Source organism: Salvelinus fontinalis, chromosome 31 (assembly GCF_029448725.1).
Source record: "Salvelinus fontinalis isolate EN_2023a chromosome 31, ASM2944872v1, whole genome shotgun sequence".
Classification (NCBI taxonomy): domain Eukaryota; kingdom Metazoa; phylum Chordata; class Actinopteri; order Salmoniformes; family Salmonidae; genus Salvelinus; species Salvelinus fontinalis.
In genome coordinates, this window is record NC_074695.1 from 8,315,809 (window position 1) to 8,326,148 (window position 10,340).

Here is a 10,340-nt window from a genome sequence, read left to right on the forward strand (position 1 = left end):
ACAGCTGTCTGTCCTGTGTGTTAGCTAGCCTGGACACCCACAGCTGTCTGCCCTGTGTGTTAGGTAGCCTGGACACCCACAGCTGTCTGCTGTGTGTTAGCTAGCCTGGACACCCACAGCTGTCTGCTGTGTGTTAGCTAGCCTGGACACCCACAGCTGTCTGCTGTGTGTTAGCTAGCCTGGACACCCACAGCTGTCTGCCCTGTGTGTTAGCTAGCCTGGACACCCACAGCTGTCTGCCCTGTGTGTTAGCTAGCCTGGACACCCACAGCTGTCTGCCCTGTGTGTTAGCTAGCCTGGACACCCACAGCTGTCTGCCCTGTGTGTTAGCTAGCCTGGACACCCACAGCTGTCTGCTGTGTGTTAGCTAGCCTGGACACCCACAGCTGTCTGCTCTGTGTGTTAGCTAGCCAGGACACCCACAGCTGTCTGCCCTGTGTGTTAGCTAGCCTGGACACCCACAGCTGTCTGCCCTGTGTGTTAGCTAGCCTGGACACCCACAGCTGTCTGCCCTGTGTGTTAGCTAGCCTGGACACCCACAGCTGTCTGCCCTGTGTGTTAGCTAGCCTGGACACCCACAGCTGTCTGCCCTGTGTGTTAGCTAGCCTGGACACCCACAGCTGTCTGCCATGTGTGTTAGCTAGCCTGGACACCCACAGCTGTCTGCTGTGTGTTAGCCTTGGACCCTTCACTTAGAGATCAATCACACTGCTTAACTTCTCCCCATAGCCCTGCCAGGCTTGCACTGGGCCGTTTTTGGAGCTGCATGTCTATATCCAGACTAGCATATGGGCATTCTGTATGATGGAGCTCCATGTCTATACCCATACTAGCATATGGGCATTCTGTATGATGGAGCTGCATGTCTATATCCAGACTAGCATATGGGCATTCTGTATGATGGAGCTCCATGTCTATTTCCATACTAGCATATGGGGATTCTATATGATGGAGCTCCATGTCTATACCCATACTAGCATATGGGCATTCTGTATGATGGAGCTCCATGTCTATATCCAGACTAGCATATGGGCATTCTGTATGATGGAGCTGCATGTCTATATCCAGACTAGCATATGGGCATTCTGTATGATGGAGCTGCATGTCTATATCCAGACTAGCATATGGGGATTCTGTATGATGGAGCTGCATGTCTATATCCAGACTAGCATATGGGAATTCTGTATGATGGAGCTGCATGTCTATATCCAGTCTAGCATATAGGCATTCTGTATGATGGAACTTCTCATTTAAGTCTTTCTTTAAAAAGAGATTCCTATGTTAATTACTACATTTGGCTAAATCATACCCAATTTTGAGTTTCCATCCCAATATTATACTTTATATACATCACAGAAGACTGAAATATAACAAAACTGATTGACATTTCAACAACAACAAAAAGTGTGTATTAATTATGAAATTATTCAAAATATTAAGATAATTTCACCCATGAAGCCACTAGGTAATTTGACTGCAGGAAAGGGCTACTGCGACTGCATACATAAATACTAGAAACAACAGTGGGTAGTGGCTGAGGCGGAGTATTATTAATTCAGCCTGCATCCCTAGAGAGACAATAGCTCACTTAATCAGGCTGGTATCATTCAAGTCAAATCTGGGGCCCCCTGCCCGTGACCCCCTGCCGCCCTGCCTGCCCCTCTTCTGGAGAATGACAAGTGGAATGTGAGCCCCAGTGAAATGAAGGGATGCTGTTCCTGCTGTGCCCTGATGCCCTCCCTGTGCCCTGGTATGAACTAGAACATGTTGGAGTAGATTAGTATATAATAGATTTCCTCTCCCCCTGCAAAGGAAGCTTGGAATTGCAGGATTGCAGATCACCAAGAGGAGCAAGTTATCTGGGTTTTACTTTTCTACCTAATCCCATACAGCTCAGTGAGAAGGCTCCTGGTCCTTAGCAGGAGGACAATCTATAGCAGGGTTTTTATTCTTCACTCTGATGTTCCCCAGGTAACCAGAAAAACTAAATGGAAAACATGTATTGATCCAATCCTTTTTATTTTTATTGTTGTTTAGTTCGTTTCCCGGTCCCCACTCTCTGAGTCTTTTCATTTCACCGTTTACATTTTCAAACTGATGTCCAACTGTTTAGTCATTCTCCGAACAAAGGTGTTCAGCCAAAATTTGTCAGGATGAGCAGATTTATTCTACTGGGTCAAAGTTGAGAAGTTAAATCCCTCTTACAGTAAATGATGGATTTCACTTTGAACTGCCATCCTCTACCCTTAGTAACTGCAATTGTATACAATAATTCCTAATAGAGTTGCCAGCCTTCTACTCTCAGTGTATGTGATTGGCAGTATTCTACAGTTCACAGTATGGAGTAGGTTGTGGTCTCTGTAGTGTGTAGGTCCCTGGGCAAGAAGCGTCTATCCCACAGTGCAGCATATGGCACAGATCAAACACTTGACTGCTGTGGTCAAATCTAAGTGGCTGCTATGCTGTAGTCAGTGGTAAAGAGCCGTTATTACCAATAAGATGAGAGCTGAGTTGGATGTCTTTAACACATCTTTGATCATCCAGCGCTAGTTTGAATACAGAGCAGGTAAAATAAGGCAAGTATTTGTTCTTATTTGTAAGCTTGGCCAAGTAACGTTTTTGGATTCAGGAAGCCTGAGTATGTTTTAGATTGATTGTATTAAAATGTCTGTCTTTTCAAATGTATTTACAATACACACACTACTAGTGAAGGTACAGTAGGCTAAATATCTGATCTGAACTCATTGTTTGTGTAATTGTAATTGTGGAGATTGAGGCTACCATTTCAACACGATAGATCACGTGAGCATGCATACATGAGGACAAACTGAAGAGCATGAATAGATGACATGTACTGTAGTCAGCCTTGGCTTGAAAGACCAACATCCAGCCATATCGCAATGACTTGAAAAGAATGGTTGGTGAAAAGAGTGGTTAGGTATTAGGTGTTAATGAAGTCAGGATGAGAGTCAGAGAGAGAGCAGTGGAGAGTGGGCAGCAGAGACATCCCAGTCAAGTGGAAGGAAGGTCAGACAGACAGACAGACACACGGCGGGGGCTCCGGCCTATGGCAGCTTATGTGTTTCTGTAGCCCCATCCTTAGTATATAGAGCTTAGGGCCTGGCCCGTATCCACAAAGCATCTCAGAGTAGGAGGGCTGATCTAGGATCTGTCCATACAATCATATTCATTTTGATCTAAAAGACAAAACTGATCCTAGATCAGCACACCTACTCTGAGACACTTTGTGGACACAGGCCCAGGAACTGAGGGGCTGATATAGGGACACAGAGAAAAAGAGGATCTTCCCCTCTAACACAGTCATGTGTTTCCAGAGCATTTGATCCATTAGGAGCAGTGTCATCATCTTCCGTTCAGTCTGTGGTCCTTTCTGTGGGTAGGTGGTAGCACTTGTTGGGTTAAACACTGCAATGTGGCAGCAATTTTGGTTTCTGCTAAATTCCGGAACATTAGGGAGGTCTGAGTTTTTTTTAAGGTACATTTCACGGCCAATTTCTAAGCAGGAATCACCTTTGGTTTGGTTGTTTATGAAAACATCTCCTAATGAGACAGTGAGTCTACATTACAGTGACATTTTTAATTCACTTCTGTGTAAGCAATTTACTTCAGAGAAATGTCTCATTATATGGTTTACAAATGGACTTTCTTTATCATCCATTTGATGAATTGCTGTTTTGCATGTTTAAAATGTAATTTAGTGAGCATGATTTTTAATGCAGTGGTATCACCCATAATTCTGCCAATCCAGGATTTTGCTATGTTCATTTATTGTAGTCAATTACCTTACCTTATTGAATATTACCTTACCAGTATATGAATATCATTCTGAAACCCTTGGTTGAAAATAAAATCCAAGATGCCATTGGTTTAAACAAATGTGGTGTCTGTCTTGACCGATGCACCCGGCCTCATTAAAATTATACCCATGTTTAACACGGAACTCAAACCGGCTGCGCGCGTGCGCCATCGTGCGCCATCGTGCATAAATGTATTTTGTCCCCCCACACCAAACGCGATTGATCACGACACGCAGGTTAAAATATCAAAACAAACTCTGAACCAATTACATTAATTTGTGGACAGGTCGAAAAGCATTAAAATTGTATGGCAATTTAGCTAGCTAGCTTGCACATGCTAGCTAATTTGTCCTATTTAGCTAGCTTGCTGTTGCTAGCTAATTTGTCCTGGGATATAAACATTGAGTTGTTCTTTTACCTGAAATGCACAAGGTCCTCTACTCCGACAATTAATCCACACATAAAACGGTCAACCGAATCGTTTCTAGTCATCTCTCCTCCTTCCAGGCTTTTTTATCTTTGAACTTATATGGTGATTGGCATCTAAACTTTCATAGTATTACCACGACGACCGGCAAAACAGTTAGTCTTTCAATCACCCACGTGAGTATAACCAATGAGGAGATGGCACGTGGGTATCTGCTTCTATAAACCAATGAGGAGATGGGAGAGGCAGGACTTGCAGAGCGATCTGCGTCAGAAATAGGAATGACTTCTATTTTAGCCCTTGGCAACACAGACGCTCGTTGGCGCGTGCGAGCAGTGTGGGTGCAATAATTGAATAACATGGATTTCAACATTTATTTTGCAACGCTCGCACAAGCGACGTGTCCGGTCTGGTCAGCATGTTAGACATTAAAACCACAGGCTTTAATTGGTCTTTGGGTTAATAGGATTCAAATTCTACCTCTACAACCACCCCAATTACAACCCCAGTCATATGATTTCTCAAATATGAAGTGAAAGAGAGGTTATTTCTGGACAAGCCTTTCAATTATGCAGACATAGTCCTATAGCATGGTCATTTGACTGCTTTTCCAAAGCCTTGGACGATGTCAAGAAATGTCTCAATTTTCCTCAATAGAATGTTATATGTGTCGAGTGAATGAATGATCACATTACAGTAAATGGGAGTTCATGCTAATTTCTGATTCTATGTCCTTTGCGGGGAGATGATCCGTGCAAAACATCCCTGAAATTAAACTCCATATGAAACGGTTGATCATATTGCTTACTCATCTGAGAGTCACCGTGTCCGGAGAAATAAGGATTAAGAAAACATCTGTGGCCCTAAACTTGTCAAAGTAAATTGATGGCATGACTAAAATGTGCAGCTCGATGGTTTTAAATCATCATTCTTTATCGTCTCGATTCTTCAACATGACACTATTTCAGTTATCCATTAAAGTCAAAATGTCTGCCTATATGCCAATCTGGTGTATCTTCAAGTTCTCATGATGCCAGATGGTGAAAGGGAGAGTTGTCATCTCAAGTAGGAGTCTCGCTGTCTTGACTCAGCCTTACATCCCACTTGTTCATGTCACATCGTATAATTGGAGGGGTATAGTTGTATATTTGAACAGTGTATCTGAATGTGGTCGTTATTTACATTTACATTTAAGTCATTTAGCAGACGCTCTTATCCAGAGCGACTTACAAATTGGAAAGTTCATACATATTCATCCTGGTCCCCCCGTGGGAACTGAACCCTGGTCCCCCCGTGGGAAATGAACCCACAACCCTGGCGTTGCAAGCGCCATGCTCTACCAACTGAGCCACACGGGTTATAAAGCACTCTGACTACATTATAGCTTCCTCACTAATCCTGGTTGACCATGGCCCTTAGGGAACCAGTTACGGTTTCACTGTAGTTCCACTCCTGTATTGCTGCCAACAACAACCTCAGAGAAGAGAAAGTATGGCTCACCTCACCATCCCAGAGCTTCATGTTAATCAGACTGCTTGAACCTGGCAGAAGAGACATGCTGCTCTCTTTATGTGGGATTTAAGTTACTCAACAATACCTCTCTCCGTTCCAGGGTTGGCTATAATTTCGACAAAACAGTGAATCCTAAATTAAATATATTGTTATGCACTTTCTGTAATCTGTGTGCTGTGTGTGTCTTAGGAATGTTGATACGTCTCAGAATATTGAAGCACATTGAATGATAACCCCATGTCACTTTGAAACTAATGTTACATTCTGTGTTTCGTATAATTTCAGGTATGCTGCCCTGCACAATGGAAACCACATTGAACAGGAAAAGCAGTCGTTGCAAAGAGAGGACACAGAGTCGCAGGAGTCCTGCTTCTGACAACCACAGACAGACAGACAGTCAGACAGACACTTCCCCATGCAGGCTGAGACAGGGAGTGGGTCAGAACCATCCCTAGAGGGGGTCATTGTAAAACAGCCTCTCCAACTGAGAGACAGCCAACTCAACAACATCTCCGGACTTCATTCTTAGTAGCAGGATTTGATTATGGACTGTGGAACACTACAAAGGTGAATAATTTTGCCAAAGCTATTTGATATGAACTTGGTTTTAAGATATGTCCTTTGCTTAGAAAAGGAAGGAAAACACTCCAAATCTCTCTGATCCACTATAGCTCCGTTAGAACAGAGAATGTTTCAGTAAGGCTTAGTGTCACTTAGAATGAAGCATTAACTTGAAATGTTCTAATTTAAAAAATGTTAAGGTCTCTTATCTCTCCCTGTCATTGGTGCCCTGTACTCAATCACTAGCAGCCTACATCATCTGATTTCTCTTGATGTTCTGCACAATCTTCAAAAGCCGAAAGGGATAGAAAGTTATTGAACACACCTACGGTAAAGTATGAAGATATTCAGCTCTTGACCGACTCTTGATGAGTATTATTAGCTGCTAAAATATATAAAGGATCCATCCCTTTCCTGTCATGACTCATCTCAGATGTCTACAAGGATGGACCGTGCAATAAGATGGACATGTTTCGATGAAAGCTTTTAAGAAGTTATAGTTGTTGGAGTCATTTAATCTTGGTCACGGTATTTTGCCTCCTACTGCTGCTGTGTGGTAGGCTACTACCGTACTCTGTACAGTACGTGTGTGCATACTGGAGATCATGTCCTATGCTTTTTGAAGTGCCGCTCTCAACATCACGTGTGTTTAGTCCAGTCCACAGTAACATCCAATGTTTTATACATGACTAACAGTAGCCTGAAAACATGTGCCAGAATGTACTAACATTTTATATTCATGAACAATCAAAGGTATCCTTGAAATGTATACGCAGCACTTCAGCCAATGTTTACTTGCACCTGAACTGTAAACATTGGCTTTTTCATTTAGGTTATTTTCCTGTGCAATTTCAGAGCAAACCAATCCACTTGCTGAGTCCTTCAGTAGGCTACCAATGAGGTCTGGCTCATGTTAGGTATTCGCCACCAAGCCAGCATTTAATTTTCTATGAGTCACCAAATAGAGGACCAGTGGTTCAGTTAATTATATTTTCTGTCCAAAGCACTGGGAATATTTACTTTTAGTAAGCAATGTAAAGAGATCAACCAACAGGATGAAGAGATTACCAATTGTATTTTCCCCCACACATCCATTCTGTTAAACACACATTCAATTTAAACTAAATGATCCTGTTGGTTGAACTTCCTGATGAAATGTCCAACCTTTGTAGATATCTGCTTTTGATGGGCTAACAGTACGGTCCTCATATTTCTGTAATGCAGAGAATGTAGATGATCATTCAGAGGACTCAGAGTGTTGGGTGTTGACGGCAGGGTCAAGTGTGTTACACAGTGTCCAGAAGCATTAAGCCATTAATCATTACATTCATCCCGTCTTCCTCCTTACAAAACTGAAACTTCAGTCACACACTCCTTCATCCTGTCCTTGGATTCAATATTTCCCCTGGAGATTCATGAGAAGTAATAATAACGTTGAGTTTTATTTTAGGAATATTTATACTTTTCAGGGGAAGGTTTTTAGTGGCAATGACAGTTCTGCTATTCCAGAGGGTCTTGGTCGATACCAATGTTCTGGTTTTTTCCTGCAGTAACTGACAGCTAAATGTATTTATAATATATAGGCAGAGCATTTACAGTGCTATACCCTCCCGCTACAGACATCAAACCAATGTGTTTTTTGTTCGTTTTTTAAAATTCTCCTTTTAAAAAACGATTTCACTCACTGTGACCTCTTCCATAATTGAAGCACTAGCACTTTTGTAAAATATAGATGATAATGTAAAAAGATTATTCCATAGTCTTCTCATCAGTTGATTGTCCGAGACCAACATGATGTAAACCATGAATAGGTATTTTGATCACTTAAGTTATTAACTTTCCTTTTCATTCATCCTGAGGATTTAATTTAATTTTTTATTTTATTTTTGGTGATACATTCAGAAAATTCTGTTATGTCATTTAAAAAAAAAATGAATATAAAAGTAACTACATTGTGTATAATCCATTCTAATTATATAAACATCTTCTCAAATGATTCCTTTTATGAGTAAGACCGTGCACTTTGTACAAACAATGCAACATAATGTTTGTCCGTGAACTATCTTAACATTTCATTTGTATATTTTATTTTGTGTTTGTGTTTTTTAGGAAGTGAATTCAGCCAATGAAGCAGATGAAGCATTGTTCTGTCTGCATAATGAAGGCTTCTGTTTCTGAGATTTTAAAGTTTAAATAGTGATGTATTTTTCTGCAAAGAGTGTAAAATGAGTCTGTGTCTGTTCAGTGGGCAATTATAATGACTTTATATTCTCCATTCCAGTAGCTCTGCTGGCCTATCCTTCCAGCACAGTATAATGGTAAAAGCTGAACATGTATGCTACGACTGATGTGGTCTCATACAGCTGTTGATTGAGCTTTGTTATGTTCAAGATGTTTATAAACCTTGTACATCACAGCATTCTATTGCCAGTATTCAGTGGACAGTGGCCACCATAATAATGTCAGCCAAACTAAAAAGTGTGTCCCATCATGTTTTGTTTGTGATAATAGGTACAGGATTCTGCATACGCACTCCCCCGGGCCTGGCAGTTACCATGACACCTGGAATATAAAGCTCTGTGATCGACATGGTACATTATGTGTTGGTGGTTGAAAGTCCAGAATTAGAATACTGCCTGTAGAGATTTAAAAAAGACAACCTCCTGTGGTAATAACACACCTTTCATGTTTACTATAGTACTTTACATGCAAGAGGTAGATTTGAAAGGAGAACCATCCACTAGCGCATATTTGACAGCTGATAATGGGACGTATGGTAATTCATTGTATCTTCTGCTTTGTCCAGTAGGAGCTCCTTTTAATCCTTTGTGGATAACATACACGTACGTAAAAGGTCAAAGTGATGATATATTCAATGATTCACCTGTTCATTAGTGATCAGAACCACAGGCATCTTCTAGTCCCTGTGGTGTATTCTAACATCCCCAGACTCTGCATACTCAGGACATCTGAAGCCCCATTTATACCTGCAGCTAACATCCTTCCTCATGATCTTGTCCGTTTACACTTACACATAAGATCTGATCAAAGTCTTTGAACCGTCCAAACCTGTCTGGAAATGTGGGTACAATCAGAATGTGGAGATGATCCGGACACAGGACACATGTTAACACCTATAAATGGGTCTTGAGAGAGGCTGAGCTTTGAGGTCAGTTGTCAAGAGGTGAAAGGCAAGGGACTGCAACTCACATAGAGAGCTACAATGTAATAGGCAGATCAAGTCAATCGTACATAACTCATCTGGGGAGATATTAGACAATGAGGAAGAACAAAATGAAATATGCAGCTCCAACAAACCATTTTTGTTATGCCAATTTAAAACATACACAAATGTTGGTACTTTTGAATCTCAACAAAGCATTGCCTTTTAAAAGTTGATCTAGACGTCATAGAAAGAGTTGTATCTCAAAGCCATACATTCCCTTACGGTTTGGACATTTTGGTTCAATCCTTTTTCCGTTTTCGTCATGTCGTCACCATGTCTTCACCCTAGGAACCCCCCAACCTTCCACTCTCACTCTTAGGGTGCCGCCTCTGAAAGCTGCCCTGAAGGCAGAGCAAGCTCACAGCATGAATGTGCTCTACAGTAAATCTCCCAACAAGGTTGTTGAAGAATAAACTTTTGTAATAACACTCAGTATTTCTTTTGATGGAAGAAAGATGGGTCACTATTTTCATGTACTATGGTTTCTTCTCTGTCAGGGAGCTATAATGTGTATGGCCTTTTCTGTTGCTATGTGACAGCTTTAATAAATGATAATGAATGATAATTGAAGACGGAGAGACGTTACTAATCCCTGGCGTCAGGTTTCCTTTTGACGTCACCTGGCTCTGATAGAGAGCATGCTAGTCATTTACATTACAGATAATAATGTCCTTCAAGCTCTCCATAAACAATTACTGTTAGCTCCAAATGCTAAGCATTCAAAGTCTCTCCCTCTCTTTCCACATAATCAGTGAGGGAGGGATTGGAGTGTTCATTTGTTGCCTGGGTTGTTATA

The 10,340-nt window shown here is 41.4% G+C and overlaps 1 protein-coding gene across 3 annotated transcripts in view; it reads left to right on the forward strand.

Moving 5' to 3' along the window:
* LOC129829478 (5-hydroxytryptamine receptor 4-like) overlaps positions 1 to 10,114 on the forward strand; it is a 117,322-nt gene extending 107,208 nt beyond the window's left edge. For 2 of the 3 annotated variants that reach the window (XM_055891182.1, XM_055891184.1), the window contains exon 7: positions 6,043 to 10,114. In XM_055891182.1, the coding sequence (XP_055747157.1) occupies positions 6,043 to 6,133 (91 nt within the window). In that variant the 3' untranslated portion in view covers positions 6,134 to 10,114. The remainder of the gene's footprint in view (positions 1 to 6,042) is intronic. The other variant, XM_055891183.1, reaches the window with a different exon arrangement.
* Positions 10,115 to 10,340: the final 226 nt, after the last annotated feature.